The sequence below is a fragment of the Triturus cristatus genome, chromosome 7, assembly GCF_964204655.1.
Source record: "Triturus cristatus chromosome 7, aTriCri1.1, whole genome shotgun sequence".
NCBI lineage: Eukaryota > Metazoa > Chordata > Amphibia > Caudata > Salamandridae > Triturus > Triturus cristatus.
In genome coordinates, this window is record NC_140590.1 from 1,845,823,495 (window position 1) to 1,845,839,949 (window position 16,455).

The 16,455-nt window shown below is 49.8% G+C and overlaps 1 protein-coding gene across 2 annotated transcripts in view; it reads left to right on the forward strand.

The window, feature by feature from the left end:
• The window catches only part of LOC146813412 (C-type lectin domain family 2 member B-like), a 74,914-nt gene that overhangs the window by 40,099 nt on the left and 18,360 nt on the right, over positions 1-16,455 (forward strand). For both annotated transcript variants that reach the window (XM_085620187.1, XM_085620186.1), the window contains exons 3-5: positions 3,642-3,692; positions 8,193-8,341; positions 9,529-9,632. In XM_085620187.1, coding sequence (XP_085476313.1) covers positions 3,642-3,692; positions 8,193-8,341; positions 9,529-9,632 — 304 coding nt within the window. The remainder of the gene's footprint in view (positions 1-3,641; positions 3,693-8,192; positions 8,342-9,528; positions 9,633-16,455) is intronic.

Consider the following 16,455-nt stretch of genomic DNA (forward strand, 5'->3'; position numbering starts at 1 on the left):
TGCTTCCACTGCTTTTTTTCAAACACTACGTTTTTGTTTTGGGTTTTGGGTTAATCAATCTATGGTAGTGCATGTGTTTTTCAGCTGTCTCCCTTTTGTGCTTCTTGCTCGGGTATGAATTTACCATAAAGAAATCAAAAGACGAAACATTTGGCAAAACAGGAACAGTTGGTTTAATTAAACACAGCGGCCGGAAGAGTCTCGACAGAATGCGTCTGGGGAAAGTCTCTCAGTGTACAAAGTCTTGGCTGACATTATATACCTCTCGTGAGGTACAATAAAGTAATTTATGCATTCTTGAAAAAACATCTCAGTCATAAATTAACAAGTTTGGTCATTTGTTAATGACGCAGATGGCTCTTGATCTCGGGTGCGCATGTCGTGTCCTGATTGACTGAGTGCTTCTGTCTAGATATGGTATCTCGCTTTGTGGTATTTATGGGAAACTTGAGCCTTTGGCCAAACCTGTTTTATTGGGGCCAATTTCCTCGGACCTCTTTGTGGTGCAACCTTCTATCTGTGGGATCAATCAATGTTTTGTCTTTGGGCTAAGAGATACCACATCTGTGACCTGTCATTTGTGTGGGTCACTGGACTTGCCTGACCATGTATCTCTGATTCTGGGTTCATGGGGAGGCCACCTGGGTAAATCCGACAGCAATGATACGAGTTCACTGGAACTCCTAAAAATAATATGGCAGTCACTGATGTCATTTTTATACACATTCTCAACATTGTGTGTATAGTTGTCATAGCGTACATTGACATTGTCTTTCCTGATATCAGCATAGTTATGTGTGCCTAGATCATGGCGTACATTGACATTGTTTTTACTGATAACAACATTGTCGTTCGTGCATGGATTATGGCATACTTTGACATTGTTACTGCTGGTGTCAACGCTGTTGTGCGGGCATAGATTATGGGTGGGCGGCAAACTCCGCTCCGCCGGCGGAGTTCTCGGAGTTTTGTCTACTTCGTGCTCCACTTGGAACGCTAAGTTCTGCATAACTCCACATACCGCCGGCGGAGCGGAGTTTAGCGGTGCGCCACCCCAATATAAACTTTGTTGGGCTGTGTAGATTCTGTAGAACCCGCTGCTTACATCAGCTGTAGCTGCACGGAAGCTGCAGAGAAGTCGGTGAGAACTGAGAGCAGTGTGAACTGGGAGTGGGGGGTGAGGGTAGCTCTCAGAAAGAGCTTAAGCAGCACAGCAACAACAGCACCGTGACCAGACCTGAGGAAAACTGTAAGAGACGTGTTCTGATCTGCTGGGAGTACGTGTCGTGACTCATGATTGTACGAGCGTCGGAGCAGGAGCAGCCACTCCCAGGGATGGGTGTGCCTGCGCTGTGCGCCACCATGGAGCTCGACCGCTGAGTAGCGTTGTCGACTGCCTTTTTGGAGTTTGAACTTGGAGGTACCATACTTTACTAATTTTGTGGTGGGAGGGGGAGCTGGAGCGATGGAGGAGAGGGGAGGATGGTCTGGAGGGTGACAGTGCATGAGCCTGGAGTGGGGGCACAGGCCCGGAGCATGGCTCTGCACTGGAAGGAGGCGCACTGCACCACGTGGCGTGCTGATGGTGCACCCTCCATTCTTCAATGAGGGGCCTGTCCCTAGGCACTGCAGAGGAGACTTCTGCACAGCGCCCTGCAGTGGGGAGCATCTGCAGTGGGGAGCATGGTGCTACTCCGGAGTCCGACGTGAGGGGAGGGATGTGTGGGGGGTGGAGGGGGCCAGGGGAGTGCGTGAGATGGGGAAGGAGTGTGCTGTGGGTTGGTGAGTCGAGGCACTCTGAGACAGGGGAGAGAGGGAGTGGGAGCAGGTTGGGGATTGCCGGAGTATTCTTAGGACAGCGTGGGAGAAAGAGATGTTTGGATTGTGTGTCTTAGGTGGCTGGGCCAGTGGGTGACCCCCTCCCTCTACAGCCCAAAATACATTTTGAGTCCCCTTCCCTTCCTTGCGTGGACAGGTGGTGGACCGTGACCGCTCCCTTCTTTGGGAAAAACCCTCATCCCACACACTCTGGGGCCTTCGTTGGAGTGCTGCCCAAGCTCCTCTTTGGCACTGGTGCCTACTTCTGGCAGCAGAACTGGTCTGCAATCCATTTCCATGGGGGCTTTGGTCCCAGGGCCTGTGTGGGCGATGGTGGCTCGCGCCTGGGGAGGAGGAGTCGGGATGTGTGGCTGCTTGGACTGCGGGAGAGTCATGGCAGGGTTCAACTTCGCAGTCACACCCACACATGCTGCATGCGAGCACCTGCAGTGCACAAGGCACATGAGTTCACCGGAGTCTCAGGGCACAGACATAGTGGATGGCGAATGCGGACCCAGAGGCACGTGCTGGGTGGCCAAGCAACATACTCCGCCTGCCAGCTGAACTCCGCAGAATTCCACAGAGTTTTTTTGTGATTCTGCGGAATTTCCTCGTAGTGAGGCTTCACGAGCTCCGCCCTGGGATAGCATAGATTATGGCATATACTGACATTGCATTTATGGGAATTGGCATCGGTAGGCAGGCACAGGTAATGGCATATACGTTGACATCGCATTTATTGGTACTGACATTGTTATGTGGGCACAGCTTATGGCACACATTAACATTGTATGTATGGGTATTGACATTGTTATGCAGGTGCGGGCTATGGCATACCTTGAAATCGCATTTATTGGTATTGCAGTTGTCGGACCTGCACATATCATGGTGTTCATTGACCTCGTATTTACCCATTCCAATATACTTCTCTCCTCCTGCAATCTGTGTTGCTGTCTGTCACCTTCTCCTTGCCAGTCTCCATGCAGCACTTGCCCTGATGTTCTACCCCTGTTCCTTTCTCACCCTTGTGCTTCTTCCCTGACATCTCCACGTTGCTTCTGCTCCCCATCCCGCCATCCATGTTGCTTGTCCCCAGACTGGCTCTCCGTATTGCTTTCCTTCACCCCAGCCTTCAGTGTTGCTTCAGCCCACCACACTCCTCTGTGCTGTCCCCCACGTCTGAAAAAAAGAAAACGCTTTAGCACAATTTCTTTTTTTTTTTTTAATTTACCAGTCCAAATCTTACGTGGTGCGCGCACCTACCTGTACATTGGGGATGCTGTACAGTGCGGCTAAAAACCATTGGCAAAGACAAAGAAGCTACAGATTGGAGGAACAAACGGTGGATTGATCTGCTGGAATGGACTTTGTTAACATGTTCCCATGTCTGATTGTCATTGTGAGCTGTCCAAATACGGCCATAGTATGTAGCTTTTTGGGATCTGCAGTGGTGGACTACATTACAATCTTCCATTGAGCAGCAGAAAGGGACAGATCTGGGCTCCAAGCAGGAGTACCCACACTATGGGCACAATCAAATGAGCACCTGGTTGCCATTAACCTTTCTGATCAGAAATTAGGGAGGGACAAAGGGAGCCCTGGCCTAGAAATTTCCCTAACCTGGGTTAATGTGACAACATGTTGATAGTATATTGAGAAGGGTCTGTGTTGAGGGCAATCTGGAGGTTTGTCGCCTCGGCTATCTTCATTGGACCTGCCTTCATGTGGGGTGAAATGATAAACTAAGCAGTATATTGTGATGCATTGCATTAGAAATAATTCAGAGTACCTTAAGTTAACTCATGCCTTCTTTGCTACCACAGGAACGCAGAATGGACAAGAGGGGAGGGATCGCGTCATGGAATCTATTACTAGTAAGTATTAATGCAAATCGGAGGGTCCATTATTCGAAAGAGATGGCCGGCTGGGACTTCATTAAGGGTAGGGCTAGCTCTACCGAGAGGAGTCCCACTCGTCTCCGAAGACACCAAAACCTTCTTCAGAGACTTTGGAATCAAGACTAGCAGCAAAAGTGTAGGATTACTCAAGACGGGAAAAGAAGATTCTCCAAGCCAACAGTTAATGCATCATTGGTAGCACATGTTCATAGAAATAAAAGACAGACTGTTCAGAGAGATGCATTAAAATGCAGAAGATGTATTAAAATCTAAGTATGGAGAGAGGTTCAAAAAGGGGGATTCAGTTTAATGGGCCAAGAGGGGATGGGATAGGATAGGAGGATAGAAAAGGACTGAGATGTAGGCAATTGGCAAAATCTAGTTACTTGCATTCTAAAAATATTGAAATTTGTGATGGCCACCATTGTTTAACATCTATTGGTGAAGTGATCAGGGACAGCAAATGTTATTAGATCTGCTTAAATGTCAATAGTCATACAAGAGGGGGTTTTAATTCAGCTCTAGGTCCCCTGACTTGGTAAGTGGGAAAGCTGACTGGTGAACACTGGGTCACCCGAGTGGAGGCAGGAACCATGAGATCTTTGGGTGAGGTGTATGGTAATGGATGTGGCAGTCGGGATACCCACTACCTGGCTCAGAAGGTGAATACAGCCATTAGATGCACTGGGGTAACTCATAAGGTGAAAACAAAAATATGATTCTCTAGATATTGGTTACAAAAATATTGATTCAACATGTTTAAAATTAAAATAGCAAAACTGTTGGAAATATAAATGTACAAAATTCAAAAATATTGGCTGCAATATTGTGCAGTTTAACAACGATATTGGAAAAATAGTGCAGAAAAAGATTCTAGTTGATACAAAATTAAATGTATTTATGTGAATAATACTAACTAAAAAATATCTTTAGTAAAATTCTAAAAATGCATTTTCAATCTAAGTAATCAGTCTCCATAATTTATCATATGTGTTTTATACCCTAAATATTATCCTCGAAACATACTTGCATTAAAAAAAAATGATATTCTATCATTTTAATTACAATACCTTCTTTCAATTTAAATTGTTCTAATTTAAAATTCAGTTTCCAAAAGATGAAAATTCTAGGCCTTGTTACAATGTCAGGCGGAAGGCCATCTGACGGCTCATCGGTGGACGTCCACCCGACATCTGAGGCATCAGTCCGACCGCCGTATTATGATAGAGGTGGTCCGACCGATACCTGCGGGGGAATCGGCTCTGCCTCCGACAGGCTCAAAAAGCCCGCTGGGGCGGAGGGTGGATCGAAATCCTCAAAATGGAGGCGGTGCCTGCTCAGGCGCTGCCATGGGGATTATGATGCATGTTTCCGGCAGCCTTTTCATGTTGGTTCTTCCAGCATGAAAAGGCTGGCAGGAAGGGTCTTTTGGGGCACCTAGCTGGGCCGCTGTCCCCTGTGGGCCTCAGATATGAAGCCTGGGGGGCACCTATGTTGCCCCACTAAACATCCTAAACATGAATGTTTAAAAAGTTACTTTTTCTTTTTGCGGCTTGTGCTGCAGCCTGCAGCCAAGCCACGATAGGAAATATACACTTTCCGACCGCCGTGAATGCGGTCTCATTGTATTTTGGGAAGTGGGACCGCCTACTCCATGTCAGGCGGTCCTGTTTCTGACACGATGCCGGAAGGACGCTAGTCCAACCGGCTTCGAAATGAGGCCCTAAATCTTTACCATTAAATGCATGACTAAATGAAACGGACAAAGAAACATTTTAAAAACCTTAAACTATTAAATATTTAAAAATAACTCCTTAGAAAATCACATCTTTTAAAAAAGTAAGTATATTAGTTAAAAGTATCTTGAATTTTACAAACATATATAAACATGGAACACAAAAATGTATTCATATCGTATAAATCCTATTAACATTTTAAAAATGATATACTTTAAAATCATATATCTTACTCTGACCCAACCACACAAACATTGATATTACATTCTAACTCCAGTCCCACAAACATTGGGGGGGGTGCCTATTCTTGGGTGAGGAAGAATTTACTATTCTGATACCAGTTCCTCAAATATTGGAGAAAGTGCTTATATTTAGCGGGTTGTTGAATTAACTATTTTAACTCCAGCCTAATTTTTAACTGGGAAAAGTGCACATATTTAGGGGTAGATTTATTATTTGAAATCTAGTTGTGTACAGCTCTGGTGCCTTTACATATTGTCTCTGAAAGAAACTTTAAAATTAATTGAATAAATATGTAGATTCTAACTAATGCAAGCAAATCCCTAAGTAACTGTTTTACATTCCCAAGGCAGACGTGTGGTCTAGTGGCTGAGCTGCTGACTTTGGAACCTCGTGGCCTGCAATTCCAGGCCTGGCTCGAGCACTTGACTGAAAGCCTTGTGATTCTGGGCAAATCGCTTAACTAACTACACAGGAATTGTAAATATGTCACGAAGGTAACAGTAAACATGTGACCTAGAATGCCATTGTGCAACTTAAATGTGTACATTCCTAACTGATGTACAGAAATCATTATTTTAGTTTCCCATAGCACCCACAGTGCTGTGCAATGCTGCCTGGCTCCCAACTTATGTTTAAGGGTGGGTGGAGTTGGCGGAGTAACACTACGCAGAATTCCCCAGAATTGAAAATAAAATCCGTAAAAATTCCACTCTGTTGCTCCGCTCCACCCTAATTAATAAAACGGAAACCTCACACACCTTTGGTAAAGCAACAAACAACTCTACCATTACATGCTAAAGAGCAGATAGTTATCTCACAAAAGTGAAATTGAAAATATAGCAAGCAGTGAGAGAGATGATGATTTTTGGGTCCCCCCTAACCTAGAGAGAGGACCAAACAGATGCCTTGAACACAAAGACCACATCATGCTGAACGATAAGGTGATGGTCCCATCCTCCTAGGACCACCCCAAGCAAAGTTATGGGCAAAAATACAATCCCAACCCAAGGCCCCGTAAAGCATTATGGAACGAGATTCTAGAATGCAGTGAATATTATAGTATCGGCTCTCCCGCTCACCCGAGGGCCGCTGCTGCTTGAGGAATGGTTTCCTCTAAGTCTGGTGGGTCTGATGGAGGTGCCCATCAGACCCACCAGACTTCACCTCAACAGTGATCCTTGGTGGAGGGCAGCTCAGGGCCTGGTCTGGCGATGGGCTGCCCTCCTCCTTGCACCTGGCCTCCTTGCGTCCTCGGGACCCTATTCCGCTTCGTGTGTTTCCTCCGTGCTGGTGTCTGAGGGGACCAGGAGCCGACCTCAGAGGGCTGCCGTCTGCCCGCTGTTGCTGGCACCTGACTGAGACAGCACGCATGGGTACTGCTGGGGCAGGGAGCTGGCGAGAACAGCCGGGGTGGGCTCACCGAGCTGTCCACCACCAAGAATCACTGAGGTGCCCAGTGGGATGGGCACCTCCATCAGACCCACCAGACTTGGAGGAAACCATTCCTTAAGCAGCAGCAGCTCTGCCGGCTCAGCGAGCCGATACTATAATATTCACTGCACTCTAGAATCTCGCCCCATAATGCTTTGCGGGGCCTTTGGTTGGCATTGTATTTTTGCCCATAAGTTTGCTTGGGGTGGTCCTAGGTTAAGGGGGACCCCAAAATCATCACCTCTCACTGCCTGAAAGGTTTCAAAGTTCACTTTTGGGATTTGCCCATATGATTTTTAGCATGTAAAGGTAAAGTTGTTTTACTAAAGGGAGGTGGGTACAGGAGATAACTCCGCTACACGGCGGAGTCAGAGTTTGAGCCTGAACTCCGTGCTCCCAACGGAACGTGGAGATGGTAAAACTCTGCAAGCTCTGTTAGCTGAGCAGAGTTCACAGCCCACAGCTGCTTGTGTTGTGGTACCAAACGACCACTTCATACACACAAGGCTTTCAAATATACTGTCTACGGAAATTGTTGCTCTTAATTGCATTTATGAAGTAACTGTATGTTTTATCGATACTTTCGCAAACCAAATCTAAATTTGCTATGGCTGTGTAGAGATTGCCCCCTCCTTCCTCAACTACAAGAAACATCTTTCAGAACAGACATTTAAACAAATAACATTAAAATGTGTTTGTTTGATTATTGTGAGCTCTTCCTCCTTTGAGGGGTCATGTGAAAATATCATACTATTTGTAATTTGTGCAAACAAACCGGTAATGAAAAGTATCAATTTAGGAGGGAAAAATGATCCAGTTGGACGAGACCGCTTCCTTCCTACTGCTCCCAGTTTTAAAAGAAGAGACCTTTACTATTACCCCTTCATCATAGCTCCTCTGAGGAGCTGCAGCTGCCTGCCCACAGGCCTACCCACAATGCAGTTCCATCTCTCTGTAAGGAAATGGTCCACAGAAAGCTTCCTACATCAATGTTTCCACAGTTTCATGACTGAGAAGAAAGCACCATCTTTCATGTCCTGATCATCTGCTTTCTGTCCCCTCTGAGGCCTGGACCCCCCCTGCCCGCGTCAGTGGATGTGGTACGAAGGAAGGTGCTACCTGTTTTCCAACGAGACCAAGTCCTGGGATGCAAGTCACGCGTTCTGTGCTTCCCAAAATGCAAACATGTCTACGATAGCAACTCTACAGGACAAGGTAGGACGAAGATGGATGTCAGTTTGTGGCTGTAAGATATGTATGTGTAAACCAGTGGGAATATCATGATGATTTTATTATTAGTATTTTCCTACTCAATATAAACCCCATCACCTACAGCAATGCACTTATGTGGGCTTCTTCTCTTTAAATTCCAACCCAGGAAATGGATTTACACCTGCCCTTGACAGAGTAAATATCCAATTGTTTCAGCACAGGACTGGGTTGTGGAGAACGTTTTGAGTACCCACAACCTCCTCTGGGAGTGGATTTACACATGCATAATGCAGGGATAATATTGTGCATGAGTACATCTCTGTAATGGTGTCAATTCTCTTTATGTGGATTGGAAAAGTGAGTTTACCCTCTAAATTGAACTTACACATGCAAATGTCCTTGTGAATCAGCCCACAAAAATTAACAATTAAATAGCATTTACCCAAAAACGAGTGATATTGGCGAATGTATGTGGTGTCAGACACGGCCTTTTATCATACCACAAGGCCTGAGTAAGCGTTGACACATCATCACTCATCTGGGTGTCTCTGCACTTTTCCTGGTAGAAAGAATTTGTGTTTTTAAAGCTCTCTTAGCCTTTTTGCCTCTCTTTACTGTGAATTTGTAGTGCTGGTTGTTGTCTCCCTATATTAGAAAACCTTGGACTATCAAAATAATGCTAGCACTTCTTGAAGCATGCAATGATAACTATTTTGAAAGGGAAAACATCCAAGGTGATAAAAATGAAAATAATTGACCCTTGAACTCTCAAAATGTTACAAAGATTGTTAAAGCTGCAGCAGATGAAAAAACACAAAGGCCCTTATATGATAAAACATTTCTTGGTGTTACGGAAGGCAGTACTGGAGGCGGAGTCTCACCCTGCCACCTCCTAGAAGGCGGAGTCTCACCCCCGCTGCCTCCCTGAAGGCGGAGTTTCACCCCCCTGGAGGTGGAATCTTCAGACTCCGAACACTGTTGAGACCTTCTGAGGAGGCCCTGGAAGGAGAGCTTACATGGCAAGTTCATGGTCATTGAAAGAATCGCCCCTCTATATCTGTATTGAACGGGGAGATTTTCTTGTGATTTTAAGACCTGTATCTCCCGCCTGTCCAGACCAGTGGCTGCATCAATACTCTGTTCTGCTGCCTTTGTGTTGAGTAACCACCGTCATTAATCTTTGGTTGCAGGCCATCCTTACCCGTTTCAAAGACTCCAAGGATTACTGGGTTGGACTCCGGAATAAGGACGGGAAATGGAGATGGCCGGACGACTCTCCTTTAAGGCCCGACATGTAAGCTGCCTTTATTGGTCTTTCCTGTAAAACTATCAAAATTAGCCTTTGTAATCCTCTCCAGGCCAATCTAACTCTATGGCCCATGACCTGCACTCAACTAGCCCGACTTGTCCATTACCGTTTGCCAAGCTCAGCAGTCCACCCTTTCTGGAATGTGCAAGAATTTAGATAGACACTCATTATGTGGACGTAGGACCTGAATACAGTCCAACTAGGACATAGGCAGTGCGTATGTTTTTTTTTTTTTTTTGCTCACACGCTATTGGCCTTTGCGTGCATCTTTCTAAGAAAGACCGCACGCAATTGGCCTAAGGCGGGTGCATGTCCTGTCATCTCTCTCCCCTGGCCTAGGGAGCTCTGGAGCGAGCAGCAGCGTGGCCGGGTGCCAGCTGCATACCTCACATTCCTTGCAGTGCACGCGCATCACGCTTGTTTTTCAGGGCATTCCCAATCGCTGTCACCCATCCAGGTTCTGCATACCCCTCCCTACAGCAGTTTTTCAACCTTCCCTACAAGCATGGAGTTACCAGTACATTATCCGACGGCATCAGTGTTTCCCGCGACCAGCATCACTGTGCCACCCTTACTAACATTAGCATGCCTCGTACCAACATCAGTGCGCCCATGTACTTGAATCATAATATCAGCGTAGCATTGCCATCCGTGCCATTTCTAGTGCACCTCTGGCAAGCAGCAGTGTATTTACTAGGCCAGCATCATTGTACGACATGCTGGTATCTGCATACTACTCTTACCCGAGATTCATGTGCCGCTGTTATCATCGGTACAGTGTTTTACCAACAATGAAGTGTCATTCACAGCATCTTTTACTAAGCAAGCATCATCGTATCTCGTATGCCCCCCACCGCCATCATCATAGTAGCCCTTTTTACCGCCATCTGTGTCTCCCATGCCATCAGCGTGCCTGACGCCTGGCAGGATAAGGTCACCCTGTTTGATGCACACGTCACAACCCCAGACCAGTTCACTTCCCCCTCTACAACTGCTCCCGACTGCTGTCTCCAGGCACACCTTATCTTCCAGAGTGTAGGCCATACATACACTTGTGTGCGCACAACAATCCTTACTCACTGGTCATTTGCATATACAGAACTGCTTGTACTCGAACGTATGTTTATGTCTGTGCGAGGCCATTCGACCCTGTTTATTGTATATGCTGTATTACAACCCAACAGTGGATTCTTCACCATCATGAGATGTAATGTAATGTAAGGTGGTTCTTATATAGCGCGGGCTGTCACTCCGTAAGGAGCATCCTGGCGCTGGGTGATTGGAGGTAAGGGGGAGGGGATTACCAACCGATGGAATCATTCAATCAACGCCAGTGTACCTACTCCCCTCCCTTCTGTGTGTTTAGTGTCTGTGGGCCAATCCCTGGGTTCTGGCAGCCAAAGCTGTGTGTTTAGTGTCTGTGGGCCAATCCCTGGGTTCTGGCAGCCAAAGCTGTGTGTTTAGTGTCTGTGGGCCAATCCCTGGGTTCTGGCAGGCAGAGCTGTGTGTTTAGTGTCTGTGGGTCGATCCCTGGGTTCTGGCAGGCAGAGCTGTGTGTTTAGTGTCTGTGGGTCGATCCCTGGGTTCTGGCAGCCAAAGCTGTGTGTTTAGTGTCTGTGGGTCGATCCCTGGGTTCTGGCAGCCAAAGCTGTGTGTTTAGTGTCTGTGGGTCGATCCCTGGGTTCTGGCAGGCAGAGCTGTGTGTTTAGTGTCTGTGGGCCAATCGCTGGGTTCTGACAGCCAAAGCTGTGTGTTTAGTGTCTGTGGGTCGATCCCTGGGTTCTGGCAGCCAAAGCTGTGTGTTTAGTGTCTGTGGGCCAATCCCTGGGTTCTGGCAGGCAGAGCTGTGTGTTCAGTGTCTGTAGGCCAATCCCTGGGTTCTGGCAGCCAAAGCTGTGTGTTTAGTGTCTGTGGGCCAATCCCTGGGTTCTGGCAGGCAGAGCTGTGTGTTTAGTGTCTGTGGGTCGATCCCTGGGTTCTGGCAGGCAGAGCTGTGTGTTTAGTGTCTGTGGGTCGATCCCTGGGTTCTGGCAGCCAAAGCTGTGTGTTTAGTGTCTGTGGGTCGATCCCTGGGTTCTGGCAGGCAGAGCTGTGTGTTTAGTGTCTGTGGGCCAATCCCTGGGCTCTGGCAGGCAGAGCTGTGTGTTTAGTGTCTGTGGGCCGATCCCTGGGTTCTGGCAGGCAGAGCTGTGTGTTTAGTGTCTGTGGGCCGATCCCTGGGTTCTGTCAGGCAGAGCTGTGTGTTTAGTGTCTGTGGGCCGATCCCTGGGTTCTGTCAGGCAGAGCTGTGTGTTTAGTGTCTGTGGGCCGGTCCCTGGGTTCTGTCAGGCAGAGCTGTGTGTTTAGTGTCTGTGGGCCGATCCCTGGGTTCTGGCAGGCAGAGCTGTGTGTTTAGGGTCTGTGGGCCGATCCCTGGGTTCTGGCAGCCAAAGCTGTGTGTTTAGTGTCTGTGGGTCGATCCCTGGGTTCTGGCAGGCAGAGCTGTGTGTTTAGTGTCTGTGGGCCAATCCCTGGGTTCTGGCAGCCAAAGCTGTGTGTTTAGTGTCTGTGGGCCAATCCCTGGGTTCTGGCAGGCAGAGCTGTGTGTTTAGTGTCTGTGGGTCGATCCCTGGGTTCTGGCAGCCAAAGCTGTGTGTTTAGTGTCTGTGGGTCGATCCCTGGGTTCTGGCAGGCAGAGCTGTGTGTTTAGTGTCTGTGGGCCAATCGCTGGGTTCTGACAGCCAAAGCTGTGTGTTTAGCGTCTGTGGGCCAATCCCTGGGTTCTGGCAGCCAAAGCTGTGTGTTTAGTGTCTGTGGGCCAATCCCTGGGTTCTGGCAGCCAAAGCTGTGTGTTTAGTGTCTGTGGGCCAATCCCTGGGTTCTGGCAGGCAGAGCTGTGTGTTTAGTGTCTGTGGGCCAATCCCTGGGCGCTGGCAGGCAGAGCTGTGTGTTTAGTGTCTGTGGGTCGATCCCTGGGTTCTGGCAGGCAGAGCTGTGTGTTTAGTGTCTGTGGGTCGATCCCTGGGTTCTGGCAGCCAAAGCTGTGTGTTTAGTGTCTGTGGGCCGAACCCTGGGTTCTGGCAGCCAAAGCTGTGTGTTTAGTGTCTGTGGGCCAATCCCTGGGTTCTGGCAGCCAAAGCTGTGTGTTTAGTGTCTGTGGGACAATCCCTGGGTTCTGGCAGCCAAAGCTGTGTGTTTAGTGTCTGTGGGCCAATCCCTGGGTTCTGGCAGGCAGAGCTGTGTGTTTAGTGTCTGTGGGTCGATCCCTGGGTTCTGGCAGGCAGAGCTGTGTGTTTAGTGTCTGTGGGTCGATCCCTGGGTTCTGGCAGGCAGAGCTGTGTGTTTAGTGTCTGTGGGTCGATCCCTGGGTTCTGGCAGCCAAAGCTGTGTGTTTAGTGTCTGTGGGCCAATCCCTGGGTTCTGGCAGGCAGAGCTGTGTGTTTAGTGTCTGTGGGCCAATCCCTGGGTTCTGGCAGGCAGAGCTGTGTGTTTAGTGTCTGTGGGTCGATCCCTGGGTTCTGGCAGCCAAAGCTGTGTGTTTAGTGTCTGTGGGTCGATCCCTGGGTTCTGGCAGGCAGAGCTGTGTGTTTAGTGTCTGTGGGCCAATCGCTGGGTTCTGACAGCCAAAGCTGTGTGTTTAGCGTCTGTGGGCCAATCCCTGGGTTCTGGCAGCCAACGCTGTGTGTTTAGTGTCTGTGGGTCGATCCCTGGGTTCTGGCAGGCAGAGCTGTGTGTTTAGTGTCTGTGGGCCAATCCCTGGGCGCTGGCAGGCAGAGCTGTGTGTTTAGTGTCTGTGGGTCGATCCCTGGGTTCTGGCAGGCAGAGCTGTGTGTTTAGTGTCTGTGGGTCGATCCCTGGGTTCTGGCAGCCAAAGCTGTGTGTTTAGTGTCAGTGGGCCAATCCCTGGGTTCTGGCAGGCAGAGCTGTGTGTTTAGTGTCTGTGGGCCAATCCCTGGGTTCTGGCAGGCAGAGCTGTGTGTTTAGTGTCTGTGGGTCGATCCCTGGGTTCTGGCAGCCAAAGCTGTGTGTTTAGTGTCTGTGGGTCGATCCCTGGGTTCTGGCAGGCAGAGCTGTGTGTTTAGTGTCTGTGGGCCAATCGCTGGGTTCTGACAGCCAAAGCTGTGTGTTTAGCGTCTGTGGGCCAATCCCTGGGTTCTGGCAGGCAGAGCTGTGTGTTTAGTGTCTGTGGGCCAATCCCTGGGTTCTGGCAGCCAACGCTGTGTGTTTAGTGTCTGTGGGCCAATCCCTGGGTTCTGGCAGCCAAAGCTGTGTGTTTAGTGTCTGTGGGCCAATCCCTGGGTTCTGGCAGGCAGAGCTGTGTGTTTAGTGTCTGTGGGCCAATCCCTGGGCTCTGGCAGGCAGAGCTGTGTGTTTAGTGTCTGTGGGTCGATCCCTGGGTTCTGTCAGCCAAAGCTGTGTGTTTAGTGTCTGTGGGCCGATCGCTGGGTTCTGGCAGCCAAAGCTGTGTGTTTAGTGTCTGTGGGCCGATCCCTGGGTTCTGGCAGCCAAAGCTGTGTGTTTAGTGTCTATGGGTCGATCCCTGGGTTCTGGCAGCCAAAGCTGTGTGTTTAGTGTCTGTGGGTCGATCCCTGGGTTCTGGCAGCCAAAGCTGTGTGTTTAGTGTCTGTGGGCCGATCCCTGGGTTCTGGCAGGCAGAGCTGTGTGTTTAGTGTCTGTGGGTCGATCCCTGGGTTCTGGCAGGCAGAGCTGTGTGTTTAGTGTCTGTGGGTCGATCCCTGGGTTCTGGCAGCCAAAGCTGTGTGTTTAGTGTCTGTGGGTCGATCCCTGGTTTCTGGCAGCCAAAGCTGTGTGTTTAGTGTCTGTGGGCCGATCCCTGGGTTCTGGCAGGCAGAGCTGTGTGTTTAGTGTCTGTGGGCCAATCCCTGTGTTCTGGCAGGCAGAGCTGTGTGTTTAGTGTCTGTGGGCCAATCCCTGGGTTCTGGCAGGCAGAGCTGTGTGTTTAGTGTCTGTGGGCCGATCCCTGGGTTCTGGCAGGCAGAGCTGTGTGTTTAGTGTCTGTGGGTTGATCCCTGGGTTCTGGCAGGCAGAGCTGTGTGTTTAGTGTCTGTGGGTCGATCCCTGGGTTCTGGCAGGCAGAGCTGTGTGTTTAGTGTCTGTGGGTCGATCCCTGGGTTCTGGCAGCCAAAGCTGTGTGTTTAGTGTCTGTGGGCCAATCCCTGGGTTCTGGCAGGCAGAGCTGTGTGTTTAGTGTCTGTGGGTCGATCCCTGGGTTCTGGCAGCCAAAGCTGTGTGTTTAGTGTCTGTGGGCCAATCCCTGGGCGCTGGCAGGCAGAGCTGTGTGTTTAGTGTCTGTGGGTCGATCCCTGGGCGCTGGCAGGCAGAGCTGTGTGTTTAGTGTCTGTGGGTCGATCCCTGGGTTCTGGCAGCCAAAGCTGTGTGTTTAGTGTCAGTGGGCCGATCCCTGGGTTCTGGCAGCCAAAGCTGTGTGTTTAGTGTCTGTGGGCCGATCCCTGGGTTCTGGCAGCCAAAGCTGTGTGTTTAGTGTCTGTGGGCCAATCCCTGGGTTTTGGCAGCCAAAGCTGTGTGTTTAGTGTCTGTGGGCCAATCCCTGGGTTCTGGCAGCCAAAGCTGTGTGTTTAGTGTCTGTGGGCCAATCCCTGGGTTCTGGCAGGCAGAGCTGTGTGTTTAGTGTCTGTGGGCCAATCCCTGGGCTCTGGCAGGCAGAGCTGTGTGTTTAGTGTCTGTGGGTCGATCCCTGGGTTCTGTCAGCCAAAGCTGTGTGTTTAGTGTCTGTGGGCCGATCGCTGGGTTCTGGCAGCCAAAGCTGTGTGTTTAGTGTCTGTGGGTCGATCCCTGGGTTCTGGCAGCCAAAGCTGTGTGTTTAGTGTCTATGGGTCGATCCCTGGGTTCTGGCAGCCAAAGCTGTGTGTTTAGTGTCTGTGGGCCGATCCCTGGGTTCTGGCAGGCAGAGCTGTGTGTTTAGTGTCTGTGGGTCGATCCCTGGGTTCTGGCAGGCAGAGCTGTGTGTTTAGTGTCTGTGGGTCGATCCCTGGGTTCTGGCAGCCAAAGCTGTGTGTTTAGTGTCTGTGGGTCGATCCCTGGTTTCTGGCAGCCAAAGCTGTGTGTTTAGTGTCTGTGGGCCGATCCCTGGGTTCTGGCAGGCAGAGCTGTGTGTTTAGTGTCTGTGGGCCGATCCCTGGGTTCTGGCAGGCAGAGCTGTGTGTTTAGTGTCTGTGGGCCGATCCCTGGGTTCTGGCAGGCAGAGCTGTGTGTTTAGTGTCTGTGGGCCGATCCCTGGGTTCTGGCAGGCAGAGCTGTGTGTTTAGTGTCTGTGGGCCGATCCCTGGGTTCTGGCAGGCAGAGCTGTGTGTTTAGTGTCTGTGGGCCGATCCCTGGGTTCTGGCAGGCAGAGCTGTGTGTTTAGTGTCTGTGGGCCGATCCCTGGGTTCTGGCAGGCAGAGCTGTGTGTTTAGTGTCTGTGGGCCGATCCCTGGGTTCTGGCAGGCAGAGCTGTGTGTTTAGTGTCTGTGGGCCGATCCCTGGGCTCTGGCAGGCAGAGCTGTGTGTTTAGTGTCTGTGGGCCGATCCCTGGGCTCTGGCAAGCAGAGCTGTGTGTTCAGTGTCTGTGGGCCGATCCCTGGGCTCTGGCAGGCAGAGCTGTGTGTTCAGTGTCTGTGGGCCGATCCCTGGGCTCTGGCAGGCAGAGCTGTGTGTTCAGTGTCTGTGGGCCAATCTGGCAGGCAGAGCTGTGTGTTCAGTGTCTGTGGGCCGATCCCTGGGTTCTGGCAGGCAGAGCTGTGTGTTTAGTGTCTGTGGGCCGATCCCTGGGTTCTGGCAGGCAGAGCTGTGTGTTTAGTGTCTGTGGGCC